Here is a 26,119-nt window from a genome sequence, read left to right on the forward strand (position 1 = left end):
TTAAGCCCTACGTTGGGTGTAGAGATTACTTAAAAATAAAATCTTTAGGGGGATGGGGGGATGGGTTAGCCTGGTGATGGGTATTAAAGAGGGCACGTTCTGCATGGAGCACTGGGTGTTATACGCAAACAATCAATCATGGAACACTACATCAAAAATTAATGATGTAATGTATGGTGATTAACATAACATAATAAAAATAAATAAATAAAATAAAATAAAATCTTTGAAAAAATGGAATAAGCTGGCAAAATTTTTTTGGGTGCCTTTTTAGTACTCTTATGCTTCCTGACGTCTAGGAGGTTATTGACTAGTGTAGCTTTCCAATCAGAACATTCTGTAATAAGTGCTAAAATCAGGAGACAGGATCTAGAAACTAGAGCAAGGCTTCAAGTTTCTTTTTTATTAATGCCTCAGATTTTCTGTTCAGCCATTCTTGGCAAATAGAAAAGGGTACTTTTATTTCCAATAGAAAAACAGGCTATGCTTTCTCTATTTTTTTCACACTCCTCCTCCCCCTAGGATAAATGTTTTGGCTTAAGAGGTAATGTATAGATCTGATGTTTAAAGATTCAGCATCTGAAGCTATATGTTTTCTTTTTCTTTTTAACGATTTATTTGAGAGAGAGAGCACAAGCGGGGGTGGGGGAAGGGCAGAGAGAGAGGGAGGAAGCAGACTCCCCACCGAGTGGGGAGCCTGACTCGGGGCTCCATCCCACGACCCTGAGATCATGACCTGAGCCGAAACCAAGAGTCAGATGCTTAATTGGCTGAGCCACCCAGGCGCCCCTGATGTATGTTTTCTTTAAAGGGCAATCTCTTTGACTTGCTCTGTCTAAATTCCCATGTCTAGAAAAGGAAAGGGTTTGCTGCCAAACCTGAGTCACTTGTTGCTGGCAGCAGTTAGGGATTTTTCTGGGGGAGGAGAATAGCACTGAGGCAGCAGAAGAGAGACTTGCTCTTCACTGTATATGCTTCTGTATGGGCTTGTTGCTCTTTTTTTGTTTTTGTTTTTAAATAAGGATCTAGTGTGTTTTTTTTTAAGATTTTATTTATTTTTATTTAGAGAGAGAGAGCGCAGGTGAGCAGGAAGAAGAGCAGAGAGAAAGGGAGAGAGAGATTCTTAAGCAGACTCTGCACTGAGCTTGGAGCCCAATGTGGGGCTCCATCTCACACCCCTGTCATGACCTGAGCCGAAACCAAGAGTTGGATGCTTAACTGACTGAGCCATCCAGGTGTCCCAGGATCAGGTTTTTTATTTTATTTTATTTTATTTATTTTCTTAAAGATTTTATGTATTTGACAGAGAGAGAGAGAGCACAAGCAGGGGGAGTGGTAGGCAGAAGGAGAGGGAGAAGCAGCTCCCTGCTGAGCAAGGAATCTGATGGCTTGATCCTAGGACCCTGGGACCATAACCTGACACTTAACTGACTGAGCCACCCAGGGAGCCCCCCCTCTTTTTTTTAATTGTGATCAAGTAAGAACAACACCAGACAATAGAGAAAAACCTACTGTGTTCTCTGCCTGTGCATTAGTCAAGACAATGTATGAGATGCAGTCTGTCCTCAGAAATGTTTGGGCCAGGTGGAGTTAAACTCTTGAAACACAAGAGCTGTCCAGTGTGGTGCTAACTTCTAGGAACAGTGTAGAAGTTCAGAGAAGTGAGAGACCAGTGTGTGCCGCCCTCTTGGGAGAAGGCTTCATGGGAGGGTTTCACGAGGATGTGGAAGGGATTGTCTTAGTTTTGGAAAATATCTGAATCCAAGGTAATTCTTACAGTGTAGTTTGTGCAAAATCTATTGCTTTGAGGAGGATATAGAGATGAGCAGGACATGACTTCTTGTCTTATTGGGTAGATGGTGGACAACACCGAAAGCTAGGGATGACCTCCATGAATGCAGCGGAATGTGTCTGCAAAGGAGGTAGTACGAATAGTATGCTAGAATTTCAGAGGAGGGAAAAAATTACGCTCCCACCCCTCTACCCCCACCACACACTCTGCCTCCTGGGGGAGCGGCTGCGTGGATCATGGCGTTGAGGGGGTGCCACGGTGGACATTTTAAAGGAGATACTAAGTTCTAAATGGCATCAGGAACTGGCTAAAAATACAGGCCCTGAGAGGATGGAGGAGACGCGTTATTGCGGAAGAGGGAGAAGCGGATTTGGGTATTATTACTGAGGACACAGCAGTGGATGGATAAGTTTGTTGAAGAGTAAGTTTAATTTCACAGATGTTAAAAAAATTCTAAACACTAATTTCAATTAATATAAACACTGTTTTTTAGAGGGGCTTTTATTTTCAGCTTACGTGGTACTTTCTCTCCGTAGAGCTTGCCGTGGTGGACTTTGAGATGCGTGAGTGTTCACCAGCAGATACTGGAGGAGCGGTCCCCGCAGCTCTCCGCTCTCGCTGGAGGCTGTGTTGAGGAAGGTAAGGGGCAGATCTTGTTTGGTGCGGGCGTGCAGCTCCAGGCTCATTTCTCAGCCGAGACAGTCCTTTTTAGTTTATTATTATTATTTTTTTATAGGTAATAGTAACTTTCTGGTTGAGGTTGTTTCTTTTTTTCCCCTTTTTTTCTGGGTGTGGAATATCACAAATTATTGGCGTGTCAGATTATAGAATTTCTTTTTGCCTTTGAATTTTAAAAGAGGTAATCATTATCATTTATATTGCCTATTTAGAAAATGATTTGTTCTATGCACGTTACCATGATTTTATCACAGACTGCTTAAAAGTATTTTAGTTTTTCTTTGTTCTTTAATCTCAGAAGGCTCTTTGGAAACTAATGTCAACTTTCTTTATTTAAAAAAACATTCCTTAACTTCCCTTACTTTCCCTTTTTGAATCATGTTATCTAAGATTCGCATATGTTTATGTATTTCTCTTAGAACAAAAAAAATTGAGAAATTAATTTCAACTAAATTACCTAGCTTAGTAATATTTATTACTGCACAAACTAACGTCCTCTTAGTGTATTCTGGCCTAGCTTGTTACTGCATAGATGTACCCTTAAAGGAAACAGACTCCAGGTGGAGTAAATTGTGCCAAATTCATGCAGAGTAGAAAATTACTTACCCGCTCTCCTGTTGAGTACATGAAGAAAGCCTTTGTTTTTTTAACATTTGGCAGAAAATACATTTTACTAAGGATGACAATAGGTAGAGAGGCATTTTTACATTTTATATTATTTTTTTATTATATGTAACATATATACACAAAAGTACCTAAAATGTAAATGAAAGAATAAACCACACACCTCTGTCAGTGCCCCCCACTGCCTTTGTTACAGTTGCCCTTCACATTTCCTAGGGAAGCATTTTGAAAAGAGGAAAAATCTTGGGTACCTTCACACTTGGTTTCCCTGGGCTTTTGGAATGATTATTCTTAGCAAAAGTTGCAAAACAAAGCAAAGCAAAAACAAAAACAGATTCCCTTGTAGTGAAGAAGCACTTAAACACAGATAAACTTGGACTTGGTAACGAACTTCAGAGTTACAGAGAAGGGGTTTGACCTTAGGTGTGTCTGATTCCAAAGCCCATACTCGTTTCACATAGCAAGAGTATGTCTGGCGTGAGTATGTATACATGTGCATGTGTGTGTACAGTGCTCCCCCTTATGCATGGTTTGGACTTCCATGGTTTAATTACCTGCAGTCATCTGTGGTCTGGAGGCAGATAATCTGCCTTCTGACCTCTTGTCTCAAGGTCATTAGAAGCCTCACGCTACATCACAGTGTCTGCATCATTTCCCGCACTGCATCTCATCACATGGGCATTTTATCTCACATCATCACAAGAAGGGTGAGTACAGTACAGTAACGTATTTTGAGAGAAAAAGTGTAGTATATACAGGGTTCGGTACTACTGTGGTTTCATGCATCCACTGGGGGTCCTAGGACGTATCCCCCATGGATAAAGGGGGATGCATGGGGGAAGGGGTCATTTGCATCCCTCGGGGTGGAGGAGCAGTGATCTGTACTTGATGGAGTAGACATTCACGAAGGCATAAAACAACTCAACATGTGCGCATACGTAACTGCAAGAAGCTCCCATACCTTTCTTTAGTCTGTTTCCTTCAAGTTACATCTATGTAGTAACAAGCTGGGCCGGATACACTAGAGAGGACGTTAGTTTGTGCAGTAATAAATACTACTAAGCTAGGTAATTTGGTTGAAATTAATTTCTCAATTTTTTTTTGTTCTAGGGTAGAAATACATAAGCATATGCTAATCTTAGATAAAATGAAAATCTGTACATGATTCAAAAAGGGAAAGTAAGGAAAATATTATTCAATGAGTAATTGATTCATTTATATTATTTTTTGTCAAGACTTAGACCATTTATATTCTTTTAGGATTTTAGGTAATACAAGACTGTGGAATTAGCAAGGATGTGTTAAATCAGACTTCGCACATACATATATACACACACACACACACACACACACACATATATTCTGCTACAGAATTGAAACCTGACATATGATAGATTAGTTGTTTTATTACATATAAGGAGTTAACTTTTTCTATACAATAATGTTTCTAAAGTAACAGAACTGAAAAACAGTCTATCTCTCTTTCCTACAGTAGTAGTCTTTGGTTTAATGCTTTTGGGTTATAAAAGATTTTTATGAGCAAATTTAGCCTACTGAACCATCTTTGTTTTCACTGACTGTAGATTCTCTAGACTGTGAGTTCCTTGTGAGCTGGGTTTTTTTTTTTTAACCTCTTTCTTTTTTTTTTTTTTTTTTAAAGATTTTATTTATTTATTTGACAGAGACACAGCGAGAGAGGGAACACAAGCAGGGGGAGTGGGAGAGGGAGAAGCAGGCCCCCCGCCGAGCAGGGAGCCCGATGCGGGGCTCGATCCCAGGACCCTGGGATCATGACCCGAGCCGAAGGCAGACGCTTAACGACTGAGCCACCCGGGCGCCCCTTTTAACCTCTTTCTGCTTAGCACAGTGCCTAGAAAATAGTAAGTATTTAGTACATGTTTGTTGAATAACAACAGCTAAGGTTTATTGAGGCCTTTCTACATGGACTTTTAGGGAAGAAGTTTTAGAATTTCCTCTATTTGTCCTTCATCTCAGTAGTAACAACTTGCATCTGACTTAATTTCTGTACAAGAGTGTTTCTTTCTTTTTTTTTTTTAAAGATTTTATTTATTTATTTGAGACAGAGAGAATGAGAGAGAGAGAGCACATGAGAGGGGAGAGGGTCAGAGGGAGAAGCAGGCTCCTTGCTGAGCAGGGAGCCCGATGCGGGACTCGATCCAGGGACTCCAGGATCATGACCTGAGCCGAAGGCAGTCGCTTAACCAACTGAGCCACCCAGGCGCCCAAGAGTGTTTCAAAAAGTGGAATATTATAGCAGATAGGACAAAATTGACCCTACCTGGATGCCATATGGACTTTGAATCTCTCCTAATAGTGTTGCCTAGGGGTGGAGTTCTCTTCAAAATGAAATACAGAGGGGCGCCTGGGTGGCTCAGTTGGTTAAGCGACTGCCTTCGGCTCAGGTCATGATCCTGGAGTCCCGGAATCGAGTCCCGCATCGGGCTCCCTGCTCGGCAGGGAGTCTGCTTCTCCCTCTGACCCTCCCCCCTCTCATGTGTTCTCTCTCATTCTCTCTCTCTCAAATAAATAAATAAAATCTTTAAAAAAAAAAAAAAAAAAAATGAAATACAGAGTGAACCTTGGAGTAAATGAAGACCCGACGCCCCATTTAGCAGACATGTTGTCCTCTCTCTTTAGTAAAATGAAGCCTATGTAGCCTGAGTCTCCCCCATTCATGCTGTTGCATATTTTTGAAATGATGTGAGAGATGCTTCATAAATGAACTTAGTGCAAAGGAGGAAGAAGAGTGGGGATGAGTTTCTAGTTCATGAAATTGGGTAAAGTTTTGAAAGTCAAGGATGACTTGGAGGCGCCTGGGTGGCTCAGATGGTTAAGCGGCTGCCTTCGGCTCAGGTCATGATCCCAAGGTCCTGGGATCGAGCCCCTCATCGGGCTCCCTGCTCAGCGGGGAGCCTGCTTCTCCCTCTCCTGCTTACCCTGCTTGTGTTCTCTCTCTCACTGTGTCTCTCTGTCAAATGAATAAATAAAATCTTTGAAAAAAAAAAAAGTCAAGGAAGACTTGAACATCACTGATAGTAATGGGGAAAAAAGTTGCCTTTTCCAGAGGATAGTGAAAGCATTTGGAATAAGATGACATCACTATTCAGCCCATGGTTTGATTTTGTAGAAAGGTAATTACATTGTACTGCTTAGGATATTATACAGTTTCCTATGCTTTGTTATACTTTTATGGAAAATTGGTAAGCGGACAAAAAACAAGATGTCACTGGGACTTGTTTTTTCTTTTTATAGGAAATCCAATTTGATGCATTTGCTATCGGGAAAGTCACATTTCTTCCCTTAATCCCATATTATATAAATTTGCATTTATGGCTACATTTTTACCACATTTCAGTGACTAATGTTTATAATTATTAATTATTTTTTTTTTAAGATTTTTTTATTTATTCATTTGAGACACAGAGATACAGAGAGAGAGAGAGGGAGAGAGCATGAGCAGGGAGAGAGGCAGAGGGAGAGGGAGAAGCAGGCTCCCCGCTGAGCAGGAAGCCCGATGCGGGGCTCGATCCCAGGACGCTGGGATCATGACCTGAGCCGAAGGCAGACGCTTAACCATCTGAGCCACCCAGGTGCCCCTATAATTATTAATTATTAAGAAAAGAAAAAAATACCCTTCCTTATATGCCATTTTAAAAGGGAAGAACAATATGGTGTGTTTTAGAGAGAATTCTATTCTATGGGGTAAAATTAAGTTTCCAAACAGAAAGAGTTAACTAAGACTGGAAAATATGACTCTTAAGTGATTCATTCCCCAAGTGGTCTTGATTCTTTTTTGCAATGTATTTCAGCATATCATTAGCTTTGCTTACAACTAAGCATTTTTTCTGTTGCTGTTCTAGGCTTATCAACAACATTTTTCATTTTATCCAGTCATAAATTGGTCCTTTTTGGCTATGTTTAGGTAGGTCCGCAGATAGTCTTAAACTGCAACATTTCATAAACAATTTTATTTTAAAAAAATGTTTGGTTCTGGGATTTCACCCAAATGTTGACCAAGCAGTCAGTTATAACTGAAATACTGCTCAGTGTCCAGAGAAGGATATTATATTTGAAATGTTGCCCTTGAAGGATCATGAAAAAGTTGGCAGGATTTTTTTTCAGTCCATGAAACAAAAGTGAGGATTTCATGAACAACTGTGATCTTTATCTTTTTGTCCAGGAATGTGACATCAGTACAATGTAATGGAATAGAACCCATCAGAATGTCAGCATAACTTTGCTGGACTGATCACATCTATGAAAGGAGTAAGTTAGAGTCTTGCAAAGTATGCTCCTCAGTGTGATTGAGGCACTCTTTTGGATGTCACACCAGTGAAACCACGGTTCTCTAAAAGACTGCTTAGGTGCACACACAGCCATTTATTGTGGGAGCCGATACTGAAAATGCATTCCATATAGTGCATGAGATGTAATATTGCAGTGTAGCTGTTTGATGATGAGCTTATGAAGTCTAAGGGAAAACAGGTTGAAATGCTTTGTCCGAGAGTTCTGCTGTGACATCTGCAGGCAACTCTGTGACTCTAGGGTTAGATTGTGTCCACATCAAAAGAGCTGATCGAGAGATTAGTCTCTTGGTGACTGATGAGTGCACTGATTTTTTTTTTTTAAATTGATACTTCGGAATGAATGTTATTAAATACACTGAATATGATTAATTATAATTATCTGTAGAGATTTCGCTTTAACATAGCATGAAAATAATCTTGTAAGAAGGGATTTTGAGGGGCGCCTGGGTGGCTCAGTCGTTAAGCATCTGCCTTCGGCTCAGGTCATGATCCCAGGGTCCTGGGGTCGAGCCCCGCGTTGGGCTCCCTGCTCAGCGGGGAGTCTGCTTCTCCCTCTCCTGCTCCCCCTGCTTGTGCTCTCTCTCCCGCTGTGTCTCGCCCTGTCGAATAAATAAATAAAATCTTAAAAAAAAAAAAAAAGAAGGGATTTTGATTTTAGCATACATTTTAAATGTACTGGGTGACATTTGCATCCAGAAGGTCATGAACATTCATTTCCATGGAGAACCTACTGATTTGTTAAAATAATAAATATTTGTCTACTTGGTTGACATGTTCCTCTATTTTTTTTTTTTTTAAAGATTTTATTTATTTATTTATTTGACAGAGAGAGAGATAGTGAGAGCAGGAACACAAGCAGGGGGAGTGGGAGAGGGAGAAGCAGGCTTCGTGTCGAGCAGGGAGCCCGATGTGGGACTCGATCCCAGGACCCTGGGATCATGACCTGAGCTGAAGGCAGACGCTTAACGACTGAGCCACCCAGGCGCCCGACATGTTCCTCTATTTAAACCTTGAGGCATCCAAAGTTCAAAATTGTGTGTTCATCATTGACTCATTATTTTTCGTCATACTGTGCATCTAGCCAGTTCTTTTTTTTTTTTAAGATTTTATTTATTTATTTGACAGAGACACAGCGAGAGAGGGAACACAAGCAGGGGGAGTGGGAGAGGGAGAAGCAGGCTCCCCGCCAAGCAGGGAGCCCGATGCGGGGCTCGATCCCAGGACCCTGGGATCATGACCTGAGCCGAAGGCAGATGCTTAATGACTGAGCCACCCAGGTGCCCCCATCTAGCCAGTTCTTAAATCTTACCAGTTCTTCCCTAAGGGTCCCATGTGCATCCTTTTCCATTCCTACAGCTGTTATCCTAGGCCATGTCCAAAATCTTTAGTTTGGAAAGACCCTTTAGTGATTATTTTGTTCAGCTAATTAACTCATTTTACAAAGAACTGAGACTCAGATTGGCCAAGAGCCAGACCTATGATCTAGAGTTTGTAATTCCAAATCCCGCCCACTCTTCTTTCCATTACATTTCTGCAACTGGTCAGTAGGGCAGAATTCTAGTATCTAATAGTGATGATGCAGTTAATATTTCTATGGTGCTAGCTCCATACCAAGCACTGTTCTAAGTCTTTATATACATTAACTAGTTTATTTTTCACAATAACTCTATGAGATAGAACTGAAAGTTGACAGAGGATGGTAGGGTGGTGGAGATAGTGTTTTGTTTTGTTTTTTTTTTTTAACAGCTTTTTTGAAGTATAATTAACCTACAGTATTTACTCGTATTTTAAAGTGTGCAGTTGATGACGTTTTGCATATGCATACACCTCTGAAATGATCACAGTTAAGAAAATTAACAGGACGTGGTGTTTTAAGATCTGCTTTGAGTTTCTACTCTGTCACTGGCTCCCTGTGTGACCTTAGGCAACTCATCTGACTTCCAAACCGAGGATTCTTTCCATGTAAAATGATTGTTGAATCCTTTCCAGGTATAGAATAATGTGATTCTTCTTAGGCCAGCTTTCCACTCATCCTAATGCTGGAATCCATTGGAAGATTGTATCCAAAAGAGTTACTTCTCTTTCCTTGGGCACTTTCCGAAATTACTTTGAGAGAGTGCATTCCATTGTTAGGATCCATAATTGCTGCAAAGTCCTTCCTTTTATTAATTAAAAAAGGCTGTGATTTCATCACTTACAACTGCTAGCTGGAGAACTGGGCTGCCCCATATAGTAGCCACTAGCTATCTGTGACTATTTAAATTTAAATAAAGTAAAATAGATGAAATAAAAAATTCAGTTCCTTAGTTTCAGTAGCCACATTCGAAGTGCGAAGCCACGTGTAGCTATCGGCTACCATTTTGGACGGTGCAGCTAGAGGATACTTACATCATCAGCGGAAGTTTCATTGGACAGAACTGCTGTTGAGCAACAGACAGTGACTGGGTCGATCTGTCCTTCATTCTATATGACCAGCCCCCCAGTTACTTAAGGCCACCGTCACTATCACTTCACATCTGAAGGGTTGTACCTGACTTGTAGGCTCTTTCTTGGCCTTTGTTCCTTCTCCTTCATCAGTACTGATTTGGTTTTTCTAGATACCAATTTCATCATGTCACTTTTTTTGATGAGGAAAGCCGTTAATGATTTCCAGTTTTACCTTTGACTTTATATTTTCTACCCAATTTCATATTTTTTAAAAAAGATTTTATTTATTTATTTATTTGACAGAGAGAGACAGAGCGAGAGAGGGAACACAAGCAGGGGGAGTGGGAGAGGGAGAAGCAGGCTTCCCACTGAGCAGGGAGCCCAATGCGGGGCTTGATCTCAGGACTCTGGGATCATGACCTGAGCCGAAGGCAGACGCTTAACGACTGAGCCACCCAGGCGCCCACCCCAATTTCATATTTAATAAAAATTGTTTTGGGGATGCTTGCTGTGTTTCAGTCACTGCACTAGGTGCTAGGGATATCAATGAATGCAGTAGGCAGTAGAAACAAAGGGCATAATGAGGAAGGAGTAAAGCAAAGGATGTGGTTAGTCTAAACCTGAGAGATCAGAGGAGGCTTCACAAAGTGCCTCATGCTTGAACTGACTCATGAAGAATGAGTAAGAATTTATTAGGTGAAGTTGGAAAGGGCATATAACATGTACAAAGAGAGACACAGAGACTTGAAACGTCTTTGTGCACTTGGGAATTCCGATAGTTCTGAATGGCCGGAGTAGAGTGGGAGGGTGGGTTGTACGTCAGGTGATGAGGAGCTAGGTCGCCGGGACATTAGATACTCATCTTGGTGGTAGCCATCAAAGGGTTATGCACTTGTGCACTCCTGGGATATTTATTGAGCACCAGCTATGATAGGTGGTGCATATACAGCAGTGAACAAGAGCCATGTGGACCCTTCTTTTGTGAGCCTTATGGAATAGAAGTGAATTGGAGCCAAATTTCTACCCATCTTTCAATGTCTGCCCTCCTGAAAAGGGTTGTTTAACTATCCCAGCCTTACGGATCTTCCCTCTTTGGTACTTACGGTCAGTACCACACAATCTCACATCACGTTAACCGTGTGTTGAATAATGATTATGTGTCTTCTCCTAGGTCTTCTTCCCATCCTCTCGTTAGGGAAGATCAGGGCTTAAACCTTGCTGTAGGATCTAGCACAATTCTAAGCATCTATAATAATTCAGGAGATGTTGATTAAAAGTCAAAGGATGGAATAGAGGGAAATCGTTGAGAAGGGGAGAGAGGCAGGAGAAGGATGGAACATTGGAGGTGCAGCAGTAGGAGATCAGTTTGAGAACCATGGCGATCAGGGAGGAAAGGAGTTGTTTTGTTTTTGTTTTTGTTTTTGTTTTTTAGAGGAAATGCATTGGAGTTGGCTAGCACTTTCCTGTTTTGACGTGATGTCACAAATCTGTGAAGGCTGGCTTATGATTATGAATTCGTAGGATACATTTTTTCCCCTTCTCCTAGTGCCATTTTTCTTGCTGACCTCTTCTGCATGGCCGACTTATCTCCTTTTAACCTTCAGTGAAGATACAGTTCTTTGAGTTTCAGCTTCAAATGGAGTCTCCTGCTAGATTGGCCGCTCTGGGTGGTCCAGGCCTCTTCATCTTTTGTCTTTGGTGTTCCTTGCAGCCATAAAAATGAAATTCCCAGGTCCGTAAGCTTCGGTAGTTAGCTTTAGGGCAGAATATGGTGTCAGTACATGCTTAATTCCTGAGCTTCGGTTTTCATGTAGTTTTTGTTCTCTGAGGATTCCTTTGTTCTCAGCACAATTGTTAACATAAAAATATATTACACATTTTATTTATTTATTTATTTACTTATTTTTACACAGACCTTATGGTACTTACAGCATTTAATATAGTTGACCTCGGCTTTGTTCACACTGACTCCAGTGACTTGTATTTGGGTTTTCTGTGCTTGAGACTCTGCTCAGTTGCTGCCGTTGCCCTTGGTTTGTTTTCTTTCAGGATCAACGTGGGTACTTTCATACTTACATACTTACATTTCAGGTTTCATATAAAATCTTATTTTTAATTCCTTCCCTGGCAATTCTTTCCTGGATTTTTAGCTTTGCATAATTACACCTACAATTGAGTCAGCATCCTAAAGTCACCAATATTAATCCTCCTACTCCAACATCACATGATCTTCTAAATTTACTAGTTAACAAAAAATGCCCAAGGCCAGCCACAGCAGATCCTAGTGAACCATATAACATCGAATCCCGTGCACAGGGAATGTTTTCAGCATCTAAAATTCCTAGGAGGCTTCCCCTAGCGGCGCCTGGGTGGCTCAGTCGCTTAAGTGTAGGAATCTTGGTTTGGGCTCAGGTAATGATCTCAGGGTTGAGAGATTGAGTCCCACCTTGGGCTCCACGCTCGGCGCGGAGTCAGCTTGTCCCTCTCCCTCCCCCTTGTCTCCATCCCCCCTCGTGCATGTGTGTGCACTTTCTCAAATAAATGAATTAAATCTTTATTTTTTTTAAGCTTTTATTTATTTGAGAGAGAGAGAGAGAAAGGGAGAGCATGAGTGGGGGGAGAGGGAGAAACAGACTCCCCACTGAACAGGGAGCCCCACCCAGGGCTGGATCCCAGGATCCCCTGGGATCATGACCTGAGCAGAAGGTAGACACTTAACTGACTGAGTCACCCTAGCGCCCCATGAATAAAATCTTAAAAAAAAATAAATAAATAAAGGGCTTCGCCTTGGCAGGCTCACCAGGCTTTAGTGCTGTTGCCATGGTTTTCAGTGGGTGCCTGGGGCCCTGTCTGGCCTGTGGTATATATTAAACATTTTAAATCCAGACTTTAAATCCAGCTTTTTTTTTTTTTTTTAAGATTTATTTATTTTAGAGAGAGAGAGAGAGAGAGCATCAGTGGCAGGGGTAAAGGGAGAGGGAAAGAGAATCTCAAGTATTCTGCAACAAGCTCAGAGCCCAATGTGGGGCTCAGTCTCACTCCTGAGATCAGGACCTGACCTGAAACCAAGAGTCAGATGCTTAACTGACTGAGCCACCCAGGTTCTCCTAAATCCAGCTTTTTGAAAGTGTTTTTATTGGAAAAGTAATTTAACATGCTGTTGGAATTTAAAGATTAAACTAATTCTTAAGGGCGCCTGGGTGGCTCAGTTGGTTAAGCGACTGCCTTTAGCTCAGGTCATGATCCTCGAGTCCCAGGATCGAGTCCCACATCGGGCTCCCTGCTCAGCGGGGAATCTGCTTCTCCCTCTGACCCTCTTCCCTCTTGTGCTCTCTATCTCTCATTCTCTCTCTCTCAAATAAATAAATAAAATCTTTAAAGAAAAAACAAACCTTAAAAAAAAAATCAGGACTTATCTTCCTATTTTATTTAACAATCTTTGACCCCTGAACACATAAGATGTAGAAGAAACCGAAGTACAAGCTCAAAGCCAATTATACAAATACACACACATACACACACAGATAGGTAGGTAGGTAGGAGGGGAGATAATACAGAGAACCAGCTTTGGGCATTTATGTGACTTATTTATGTGTTATTAGGTTAGTTTAAATTTGATAGCCTTCCCTAGGCTTACATGAGCTAGGGAATGGCTATCATGGCTACAGCACTATCCATCAGACGTCTGCTTAAATGCAAAAACAGCCTTTCTGTGTTTATTGAGAGATTTTAAAAAACCTTGGCCAAGTTTCACATCCCTTGATATATGTTTGTACCCAGAACCTTTTGGGAAGATTACTGTCATCGACAGCTAAGAAGAATCCTGTCACTTATGAACTGTGCTAGCATGATAGAAGGTCACTATATTTCTGAGAAAAGTGGCTAGACACTCAGGAGTAATGGGCAAAGGGAAAGAAAGTTAATTAAAAGCACTAAGAGCACTGAATATTACCAGTTCCAGCTTTTCTTGAGTTTGGTTTGTGTGGAGGAGATCTACTGAAGGAGTTTCATTGTGAGAAGTTCATGTTCTTCAAAAAGACCTGTCTGTCTTTTGAAGTAAGACATGTACATCTTGACTTACTCTGAGTCCAGAGAATCTCTTTAAAGGGCTGGCAGTATATAGAAAAACACTTTTTTTTTTTTAAGTAGGCTCCACACCCAGCATGGAGCCCAACGTGGGGCTTGAACTCATGACTCTGAGATCAAGACCTGAGCTGCGATAAAGAGTTGGATGCTTAACTGACTGAACCACCCAGGTGCCCAAGAAAAACACCTTCTTTTTCAGACTCATTTTAATTTCGGTTCAGAAGAAAATAAAAGATATCTATTTCATTGCTATAAGTATTTCTGTCAGATAATTAGGTGCTGAAGGAGATCGGGTTGTGTGATGGCACCTCTGCGCACGTATTCTTCCTCTGCCAACTCCCTCCTCGCCCCCGTTTTCCCAATAAGCATCGATTCAAATTCTGGCTTTGCCACTTAACTGAGGTGACTAGTCGGTAAGCTGAGTTCAAGTTTCTAATGAATCAAATAGGAATAGTGTCAACCTCAAAGACATCATTGTGAGAATTATAACACGATGTGTAAAATACCTCATGCCAGGCAGAGTGGGCATTCAGTGTATATCCCTTCCCTTTCAGCTTGAATGGTAGAGAACGGATTCTCCCATCTTGGGACACTGGAAGTGCATTTCCTGTTCATTTATTATGCATTAGTTCTTTAACATTTTTAAATACTCTTTTTTAATTGAAGTATAATTAATGTACAGTGTTATATTAGTTTCACATTATGTGTTAATTCTTGTGGACTGCTGTGTGAAATGCTGACTAACCCATTACTGGAAGCATTTGTGAGGGATAGTTTGTCAGGGATACTGTAGAGGTATGGACCGGGTGACCTGTAGGTGCCCCCTGCAACTTGGTGTGTGTTTCCTAGGATTGTGTGGAGTAAAGGAGGGATGTATGTAATGTCCTTAGCTTTTTGCTTGGAACATGTGAATGCTCAGAGAATGCTGGCTATGAACTGTGATTGTACTTGTGTTCCTCATCTTCCAGATTTAAAATTTTTTAAGAGCAGGGACTGTGAAATATATATGCTTCACGTACTGTGGACTCAACATTTTACTCATTTGCTCATTTTACTTAATCATAGATTTTCATTTTCATCATAGTTTTTAATGTTTCATCTTATGTCTTGCAGTGATGAAACTAGAGGATCTGTTTGTAGGTGCTTCCGGTCAGTATTTGGCTATTCAATTCCATCTGGAGTGTGCATATATATTTTTATATTATTATGAATATACAAAAGCAAAAGATCAGTTCAACATTGCTAAAGACATCAGCAAATTACAAATTGATTTGACAGGTAAGACTTGTTACTTTTTGTGGATGATTGACTTATTTTTATGATAAAACTAATATAGACATTGGCAGTTTGGCTGTATTGTTTGGTTACATTTGATTTTTTCTGTTCTATTCTTTGCTTTAAAAAAATCGGTTTTAAAGATTTTATTTTAAAAAATTCACAGTTTTAGAACAAGTCTGAAATGAAACATTTTCTTTATTCCTGGAGATTCTCCTTTATTTTCCAGTCTGGTTAGCCACATGTTAGTGATATATATATATTATATATATATATATATATAATATATATATATGGCAGCCAGGTAGTACACAAATGAACTTTTTCTTTTTCTTTTTTTTTAAATTAAGCTCTGTGCCCAGTGTGGGACTTGAACTTAAGACTCTGAGATCAAGAGTCACATGTTCTACCGACTGAGCCAGCCAGGCGCCCCCACAAATGAACTTTTGACCATTTGTTGATGGGTGTGAGTTTCCTGAAGTTCCTCCTGACTCCCACATTTCGTGTGGCCTCTTTACATTGCCCTTTCTTGTAAATACCCACCTATGGCTTCCGTCTGCTTTTTTTGTCTTCAGAACAGAAATTGTCGACTGTTTTAGATTCAGTGCCTTAGAACGCTGGCGTATTGTTGGCACTCAGACATTTGTTGAATGAACAAATAAGTTAAAGAATTTCTCCAGAAACCTCTGTATTTCTTCCGAATACAAAAAAGAAACATTGGTCGCTTTTTATGTCTTGCTCTCTCCCTGGGGTGTTACAGTATCATTGCCATTGCGTATTGATCGTGTTAATGAAGTCCCACAGTATCAGTTCAAGCACACCACTTACACCTCTGGAACCTGAGTTCAGCATTCCAGGCCGTGTCTGTGAAGGTCGAAGTGATTGAACCTATTTGTCCTTCCTGGACTTTGTCTAGATTACTCTAAGGTCCATTCTTACCCCCTAAATTCTGTGCTTCCTATTCAGCTGGTCTTGTCAATAAAATCTTTCAAGTATATTATGAGTTAAATATGACTTTGTGGCCTGGTCTGGGATCTTAGCCATCTTTTGTTACATTGTTTGTATGGGGAAAATTATTAAATATCCAGCTTAGAACTTTTGGAACAATGGCCATATGTAAGTTGGAGTCTTGTCTGTATTTGAAAATATAGTTCTATGTAATATAACTTGTGAGGTTAGCTTCAGAGATTATATTTTTAAATGTTTTGGCCCTCTGGGACTTTTTTGGGGCTATTTAAAAACTAATGGCACAGTATTCTATATAGTCAGCTTTAACTGCTGGTATATTTACTAGCTAGTTCTTCATATTTTTTTCCAAGCTAAGAGCAAAGAACTTAAAAATACAAATGTGGTACTCACAAATATAAAATGAAAATCAGATTACTATTTTTTTCCATTAAACTGTAGCCCTTCTATAAAAAAGTGAGCTGTGTTAGACCATCTCAGTAGCTGTTTTTGTGTAGCATGTTTAAAAGGTTGATGTATAATTTAGATCCAGACTCATTGCAGGATAAAATCCAGACTTCTTAGACTGGTCTTTACAATCAAGGGTCTTTGTAATCTGAAGCTTGCCAGAGAGTGGATATTAGAACTGTTGCTTCTATTAAAGCTATTCTGTAGCAAGTTATTTCAGATACAAAATGGAAAAAATGTTGGTGTTAAATGAAGCCAGATAGAATAATAGAAAGACTGTTGGATTTAGAACCTGGAGACCCTGGCTTTAAGCTCTGGCTCTGAGACTGAAAGTCCCCGTGATCTTAACCAAGTAACTACACCTCGGAACCTCTGTTTTTCCATCTGCTATATGAGGATGATGATACTTCTTCTACCTATGAAAATTTTGGGGGAAGGAGGTAGTTTGATGCAAAAGTGAGTATCTGTAGGGGTGCCTGGGTGGCTCAGTTGGTTAAGCGACTGCCTTCGGCTCAGGTCATGATCCTGGAGTCCCGGGATCGAGTCCCGCATCAGGCTCCCTGCTCAGCGGGGAGTCTGCTTCTGCTTCTGACCCTCTCTCCTCTCTCTCTCATTCTCAGATAAATAAATAAAATCTTTAAAAAAAAAAAAGTGAGTATCTGTAATCTAGTGGCATAAATCTTGGGTTTGAGTTCTGGCCCCATAGGTTACTGGCTTTATAATTTTATATTTATTTTTATTTTTTATTTTCTGCCCCTGGCTTTATAATTTTATAAGTAGTTTTAAGATAATCACCGAGTCGCAGGTCTTTTTTTTTTATGTGAAATGGAGTAAATACCTTTACAGACTTTAAAGTACTCTGAAAATATTACTTTTCATGATTGTACAGTAGATCTGATAGACAAATCATTAAGTACAATTTAATATGTTTTTTTCAGGTGCTTTGGGGAAAAGGACACGGTTCCAGGAAAATTATGTGGCACAACTTATTCTAGATGTAAGAAGGGAAGGGGATGCCTTTTCACATTGTGAATTCAGTCCAGTACCTACTCCTCAGGAACATTTAACCAAGGTGAGTAGGAGCGTAAGTTATTTAAATTACCATCCAAATCTAACAGGTTCAGTAGGTGAGTTTTGTAGTAACACTGAATGTTTTGGGAAGAGGCTTCATTTTGTTCCTTCTCGAGCTTTTTCTTGGTAGCTGGGGGTTTTAGAAAATACCCAAGCAAACCAACGTGTGTTTAAGCCTTTTTTACCCTTAAATAGAGATAAAATGTCGTTTTTCTTTTAGACTTCAGTAATATGAATTAGTAATGCAGTCAGTTATGTATTACTCTTCCTTGAAAAAATTCAAAAGACAGACGGGGTAGAGCCTAATTTTTCTAGCTGCTACTGTATTTGTTGCCTTAACTTTTGCCTTCTGTGGATATTTTTGAATATTAAGAGACTTGAAATTTCTTAGGCTTCTTCAAAATATATAAACAGATGATAAGAATTTCTTTTTACCAGAGTTCTGATCCTTTGTTACTGTCATTGTTGGGCTGATTGCTGCCTTATTATGTTTTTCTTGACTTGGCTAATGCATTCTCTTTGTTTTTGTTTTTGTTTTTTTAAGATTTTATTCTTAAGTCTCTACACCCAGTGGGGGCTTGCACTTATAACCCTGAGATCAAGAGTCACATATTCTACCAACTCAGCCAGCCCCATGCATTCTCTTCTTGTAGCTTAAATTTATGGCTCTTTGTCAGTTTACCTGCTTAAATGCCTTTCCATCTGCTTCCATAGAGGTCATTAGCATTTATATTTTCTTACTGTGGAGATTCCAAGCCAACGCTTTTGGTTGTCCTTTGCCTGATGTTACTGTCTTTGAAACCCTACCCTTCATTCCAGAGCCTATAAACAAATTTACCCTGGGTACACTGAACATTAAAATTCTATTCTGCATTGAAAATAGTGCCAAGGGGAGGGGCTAGGGCCGCGAACAAAGAGTGACAGCAGTCAGGAGTCCCAGGGAAAGCCTTTGATGAGCTACTGCACACTGCTGGGCTTGTTCCAAGCACTCTCTTGTTTGCTTTTGAGATAACTTCAGGGAGGAACTGCTGTTGATTCTAAGAGGAGAAGGAAGGAAGGAAGGGAGAGATGTGGAAACTCAGGGATAAGACTACACAGTGCTGTCTATACTTCATGATGCAGGTTGAGCTGTAGTGAAGTGGGTTTCCACTGCTGTGTTGATGCTGGTCGGGGAACATGGTGCTGTTACCTGCCTCACACCTCTCTTCTTCCCTCATTATATGTATGGCGTCTCCTCTTTAGATCCCCCTTTTCTTAAGCCTTTTGATGTAACCCAAGCTCCTCCCTAAGTCTTAGATTAACTGCCATAAACCTGATTTTTAGGCCATCGCATAAGCATCAGTGAAAAGAGATTCCATTCTGCAGTCCACACATTTAATTCAGTAATCCATTGTTTATTGTTTTTTTATATAGGGTTCTCTTATTGAAAATTGTCTCAGGGGCTCCTGGGTGGCTCAGTTGGTTAAGCGTCTGCCTTCGGCTCAGGTCGTGATCCCAGGATCCTGGGATCGAGCCCCGCATAGGGCTCCCTGCTCAGCGGGGAGCCTGCTTCTCCCTCTCCCTCTGCCTGCCGCTCCCCCTGCTTGTGCTTTCTCTTTCTCTGTCAAATAAATAAATAAAACCTTAAAAAAAAAGAAAAGAAAAGAAAATTGTCTCCTGGGATGATAAATAGGATATGATGACTATTATGAGGAATGTAAAAAGATGATATACAATTTAATATAGAATTTATTGAATCTTTCATATTTGAAGTAAAATACATTCAGATAATCTTAATTACTACTTAGAGGTAAAAGGTAAAAATTATATGATGTAGGTATTGATTAGATAGAAACTGCTTTATACTTAAGAACGGAAGACAGTTGCTTATTTAATTAGTTATATATCCTGTTTCCTTATATCAAAGGCACTATTAAATTATAAAATACACTCTCTTTTTTTTTAATATTTTATTTATTTGAGAGAGAGAGAGAAGGTGAGAGAGCAGCAGAGGAAGAGGAAGAGGGAGCAGCAGGCTCCCCACTGAGCAGGGAGCCCGACGTGGGGCTCAATCCCGGGACCTGGGGATCATGACCTGAGCTGAAGGGAGACGCTTAACTGACTGAGCCACCCAGGTGTCCCTAAGTACACTATCTTTTTAATAACCAATCCTTGGGGGAAAAAAAAGGATCACTATTATACCGATTTTAGTTATTACAAAATATATCCTGATTAGAAATGTTACAGTGTGAATATGTGTATCTTAGAATTGAGGAAACAGTAACTTTATTGCCAGTGAGGAACATATTTCCCTTTAGACCTTCCTAGATTTTTAATCTGTTATTAATGGGGAATTACATAGACTTAAGCCATTGGAGATCAGGGTTTAATAAGCCAACAGTTAGGAGCAATCCCGACGTGCAAATGAAAGACACAATCTCTGTTCTTGAGATGCCTGGGTGGCTCATCGGCTAAGCGTCTGAGTCTTGATTTCGGCTCAGGTCTTGATCTCAGGGTTGTGGGATTGAGTCCCACATCCGGCTCCGTGCTTGGTGAGGAGTCTGCTTGTCCCTCTCTCTCTCTCTGCTCCAACCCCGCTCATGCTCTCTCCCTCTCTCAAAAAAAAAAAAAAAAAGTCTTAAAAAAGGACAGTCTGTTCTTAGTTGTTCAATTGTGTATTCACAAAAAACACAAATGCATACATGATCAGCATCACTGATGAGAAATATGCCTTAATGCTAAATATGGTGTGTGTCCTGCGTATTGGAGATAAATTATGTGCTAGTTTCTTGATTCAGTAGAATGTTATGAGGTCCAGGTGGGACTGAGGTAGAACAATATTTTAAATTTGGGACTTGCAGAACAGTTAGGTAAGTACTGCAGCAGACCCATTTTAATTTCAAAAGAGCAGAATAGGAACATAGGGAATTTTGAATGAAGATCAAAGCCGTTTTTGATTACTTGCTTGTGTCTGGCAAATAAATAATGCCATGCTGCCAACGCTGACATATCTCAGGTCTTTGGTGGTGGAGGGGAGGGGTCCTGGGATGGCAGGAGACTTGGGTCTCTGTCTCATCCTTATTGTCTAGCCTAGGGGGAGAATCTGGGACAGTTCTGATAGTCTTAGGTTCCTCATTTGTTTTTCCCACATCACACTTTGTTAAAGGATCAGATTAGATTTGTAAAGCTATCGTACGGATGTGTTATTAAACCTTGTGTATTAGGGGCGCCTGGCTGGCTCAGTCAGCAGAGCACGTGACTCTTGATCTCAGGGTTGTAAGTTTGCATCCCATATTGGGTGTGAAGATTACTTAAAAATAAAATCTTTAAGGTTGCCTGGGTGGCTCAGTCAGTTAAATGTCCGACTTTTGTTTTCGGCTCGGGTCATGATCTCAGGGTCCTGAGATGGAGCCCCGAGTCTGGCTCTGTGCTCCGTGGGGAGTTTGCTTGAAGATTCTTTCCCTCTACCCCTTCCCCCACTCGTACGTGCGCTGTCTGTCTCTCAAATAAATAAATCTTTAAAAAAAACACCAAAAAACAAGCAAAAAACCAAAGAAAACATTGTGTTTTAATAAGTTGATGCATCCCTTTAAGGATGTGAAGAGATGAGAATTTTGGGATACTGTAGAGCTACATGGTCCACTATGGTAGCCATCAACCACGTGTGATTGTTAATCACTGGGAAGTTGGTTGGTCCAATTTGAGAGGTGCTGAAGTGGGAAAGACACATCAGATTTCATAGACTGTGTATGAAAAAAAGAATGTATAATATCTAATTAATAATTTTCTGTTGACACATATTACAAGAGTAGTACTTTTGATGTATTCGGTTAAATCATTTTTAAAAGTTTACTTTTTTACTTTAAGTGTGGCTATTACATACGTAGTTCTAGTTTTTAAATTATGAAAGGCCTGTGTTGAAAACGATGGCCACCAGGGTGCGCTCTGCACCCGCCTGCCCTGCCTTTGAAGGGGCCCGTTTGGGAGGAAGAGCCGCTTTTTCAGTTGGATTCTGAGCTGAAGCCTAAGGTTCTGTGTTCCTCCCATCAGCAATTTGTTGGGGTTGCTGTACTCTTTTCTTAAAAGGCTGTAGGTAGAGCTCGGCCTACAGTTAGGGAGAACTTGAGGATAGACAAGGAAAGCTGTTCCTCTGGGCTGTGTTTTGGGCAGACGTACTGCTTACTAGTTAAGAGGTTGACCCCTTAGCCAGAGGCAGTTTCCAGCCTTCTGGTCCATTTAGCTCCTAGTTTTGGCTACTTTTATTGAACTAGAAAAAAATTTAAATTAAAATTGTGCCTGTTTTATTTTAAATGTACAGTTTGAATTTCGAAAAATAGACCTACGGAATGACCACCACCATAATAAAAATAGAATCATTTCCATTACACCAGAAAGTCACTTATACGCCTTCATAGTCAGTCACTTTCCCTCTCACTGGTCTGCTTTCTGTCACAGATTAGAGCTGCTTTTTCTAGAATTTCAAATAGATGGAATCATACAGTATGACTCTCTTGTGTCTGTTTTCTTTCACTTAGCATTATGTTTTTTTAAGTTATAATTCTTTTTTTCCAGTTTTATTGAGAAATAATTGACATATGTCACTATATAAATATAAGGCATACAGCATAATGGTTTGATTTGCATATATTGTAAAAAATTTACCACAATAGGTTCAGCTGACATCCATCTTATATAGATAAAAAGAAAAGAAAAACAGAAAAAAGCAAAAAAAAATTTTTTTACTTGTGATGAGAAATCTTAGGCTCTCCTCTCTTCACAGCTTTCCTGTTGGTCACACAGCAGTGTTAGCCGCACTCACCACATTGTACATCACATCCCCAGTGCTTACTCGTCTTGTAACTGGAGGTGTGTACCTTTTGACCACCTTCCTCCAGTTCCCCCTCCCCCTACCCTGTGCCCCTGGTAACCACAAGTCTGATCTCTTTTTCTACAAGTTTGATTTTTTTTTTTAGATTCCACATACAAGTGAGATCATGCAGTGTGTGTCTTTCTCTGACTTATTTCAGTTAGCATAATACCTTCAAGGTCTATCCAAGTTGTCACCCATGGTAGGATTTCCTGGTTTTTGTTTTTTTTTTTTTTTTATGGCTGAATAATATTCCATTATATGTACCATATCTTCTTAATCCACTCATCCAGGCATGCACACTTAGGTCCATCAGTAGACAGTGTGTTTATCCACTTACCTGTTGGTGGACAGGTGAGCTGCTTCTAATTTTTGATTATTATGAATGAAGCTGCTTGAAACATTTGTGTGTACGTCTTTGTGTGAACATATGTTTTTAATTCTCTTGGGTAGATACCTAGGATTAGAATGGCTGGATTGTGTGGTAAATGTGTTCTTTTTTTTCTATGCTAGAGAGAGAATGAGAGAGAGAGGGAGAGAACATGTGTGTGGGGGAGGGGCAGAGGAAGAGGGAGAGAGAATCTTAAGCAGGCACACTGCTCAGCGTAGAGCCCCATGTGGGGCTCGATCTCACGACCCTGAGATCATGACCTGAGCCAGAATCAGGAGTTGTTTGCTCAACCGACTGAGCCACCCATGCGCTCCAGTGTTTCTAACTTGACGAGAAATTGCCAAACTGTTTTCCAAAGTGGTTGTGCTATTTTACATTCCAACCATCAGTGTATGTGAGTGCCAGTTGTAAATGCTTGGTATTTTTAAAAAGATTTATTTGAGAGCATGGGTGAGAGCGTGGCAGGGGGTGAAGGAAGAGGGAAAGAATCTCAAGCAGACTGTTTGCTGAGTGTGGAGCCTCATGTGGGGCTCGATCTCACGACATGGAGATCATGACCCCAGCTGAAATCAGTAGTCGGACACTTAACTGCCTGAGCCACCCAGGTGCCCCAAATCATTTTTTTAAAAGATTTATTTATTTTTTGAGAGAGAGAGGGAGAGCACATGAGCGGGGGAGGGGCAGAGGAAGAGGGAGAAAGAATCCCAAGCAGACTGCTTGGGATCGAAGGGCTCAGTCCCATGACCTTGAGATCACGACCTGAACTGAAGTCAAGAATCAGATGCTTAACTGACTGAGCCACCCAGGCAACCCTAAAAATCAATTTTTTTGAAATAGAATTTATATACAGAAAAATTGACCCATTTTAATTGATGAGATTAAACCCATTCAGTTTGATGACACTTGACATATACATATCTATCTATGCAACCATTACAGTCCATGTATGTTTCATTACCCTAGAAAGTTCCATCATGCCCATTTGCAGTTAATCCCCCAACACACTGGCTCTGAACATCATGGATCTGTTTTCTTTGAGTACAGATAGTTTGCCTTTTCTAGAATTTTATATGTACTTTTTTGTATCTGGCCTCTTTTGTTCAGCATGATGTTTTGAGATTTACCTATATAGTTACCTGTGGTAATAGTCCTTTTTTTGCTGATTAGAATTCCATTGGGTGGATATAGTATAATTTTTCTTTTATTTGTTTATTGACAGTCATTTGAGTTGTTTCTGGTTTTGGGCTCTACAGATAAAACGGTAATGAACATTAATATATATGTCTTTGTGTGGACGTGTTACTTCTCATGGTAACCACTTAGAGTAGAATTGATAGCTCCTGTAGTAAATTTATCTTTATTATTATAAGAAATTGGCAAAATATTTTTTGTGGTTTGTAAATCATGTTAAATTTCTGCCAGCAGTGTGTCAAAATTCTAATTATTATAGATCCTTGTCAACATTTAGTATTTGTCAGCCCTTTAATTAGTATTTCCTACGGACTACTGTTGTCAAGGATCTTTTTGTGTGCTTATTGGCCATTTGTATATCTTTTTAAATGAAGTACCTGAACAAATCCATTGTCCACTTTTATATTGGGTTGTTTATCTTCTTATTGAGTCGTAAGAGTTCTCTATATTCTGAATACAAGTCCCTTTTCAGATATTTGTTTTATGAATATAATCTCTTGAGTCTGCAGCTTGGCTTTTCATTTTCTTTTTCTTTTTTTTTTTAAGATTTTATTTATTTATTTGACAGAGAGAGACACAGCGAGAGAGGGAACACAAGCAGGGGGAGTGGGAGAGGGAGAAGCAGGCTCTCCGCTGAGCAGGGAGCCCGACGCGGGGCTCGATCCCAGGGCCCTGGGATCATGACCTGAGCCGAAGGCAGACACTTAACGACTGAGCCACCCAGGCGCCCCTGGCTTTTCATTTTCTTAACAATGTTTTCAAAGAACAGAAGTTTTTATTTGATGAAGTTCAATTTAGTAAGTTTTTTCTCACTTGATGGTTTAGGTGTTTTGTGTCCTAATTAAGGACTGCCTATTTAGCCCAGAGTTGCAAAGCTTTTCTCCTGTGATTTCTTCTAGAAGTTTTTTAGTATTAACTTCTAGATTAAGGTCTGTGATCGATTTTGATTTAATTTTTGTGTGTGGTATGAGATAAGGGTGAAGGGTCATTTTTTTCCCAAATGGCTATCCAGTTGTTCTACCATCATTTCTTGAAAAGACTTTCCTTTGTTAAAAATCAGTTGACATATGTGGGTCTAAAATTCTGGACTCTATTCTGTTCCATTCATCTGTATGTTTGTCTTCATGTCCGTACCACGCTGTCTTGGCTTTGGAGTACTTCTTGAAATCAGGTACTCTATCAAGTCCCTTAAGTCCTCAGATTTTATTCTTTTCCAAATTGTTTTGGCTATTCTAGATCCTGTTGAAAAACAGAGTTGGGAGTTGATATTTCAGATTAGAATTTAGAGCAGAGGAGAAAGACCTGATTTTAAATCCTGATGCATCAGCAGAGGGGCTTTTGCATCCTGGGCCCCCTGAGTGATAGCTGTCCTTCCCTGTTATTGACATTGCCAGGGCCTTCCTGAGGTATAGGCACCATGTCCTCCGGTTCTACGCAGCAAACCATCCCCAGGTATGTGTTCCACAAGAAACAGCCTATTGACCATATGTAGACATTGGATAATTTTTAAACAAAAAGGTGAATTATCCCTCCTTAGTAATCAGTTGCATACAGTGTGTTGAATGAATCAAATTTAATTTTTGGTTTAAATATTTTCTTTTGTATTGCACCAGAATCTTGAGCTCAATGATGATACTGTTCTAAATGAGATAAAGTTAGCAGATTGTGAGCAGTTTCAGATGCCTGACCTGTGTGCCGAAGAGCTTGCTGTTGTCCTTGGAATCTGGTAAGTCAGTTACTTACTTGGTTACTTTGAACACTTTGCATATTGGTTTTCTTGTGTTGAGGAAAACTTTATTCCAGGAGGTGCCCCGAGTTCTGGATGAATAGGGAATCTTATTATGCTTACAAGGATCAAGAATAGTGGGGCATCCAATTACCACTAAACTACCAGTGCTCTCCGGTGGGCAACTAAGTAAAGGGTTAGAGATTAGGAATCTCACGTATCTCCTTTGAGTTAGTATAACTTCACCTTCTCTTTCCTTCATAAGCAAAAT

At 40.1% G+C, this 26,119-nt stretch overlaps 1 protein-coding gene across 3 annotated transcripts in view; it reads left to right on the forward strand.

The window, feature by feature from the left end:
- TTC27 (tetratricopeptide repeat domain 27) overlaps positions 1–26,119 on the forward strand; it is a 169,502-nt gene that overhangs the window by 9,015 nt on the left and 134,368 nt on the right. For all 3 annotated transcript variants that reach the window (XM_036119108.2, XM_036119110.2, XM_078056160.1), the window contains exons 5-8: positions 2,329–2,431; positions 15,049–15,213; positions 17,562–17,695; positions 25,736–25,848. In XM_036119108.2, coding sequence (XP_035975001.2) covers positions 2,329–2,431; positions 15,049–15,213; positions 17,562–17,695; positions 25,736–25,848 — 515 coding nt within the window. The remainder of the gene's footprint in view (positions 1–2,328; positions 2,432–15,048; positions 15,214–17,561; positions 17,696–25,735; positions 25,849–26,119) is intronic.

The sequence above is a fragment of the Halichoerus grypus genome, chromosome 10 (assembly GCF_964656455.1).
Source record: "Halichoerus grypus chromosome 10, mHalGry1.hap1.1, whole genome shotgun sequence".
Classification (NCBI taxonomy): Eukaryota; Metazoa; Chordata; class Mammalia; order Carnivora; family Phocidae; genus Halichoerus; species Halichoerus grypus.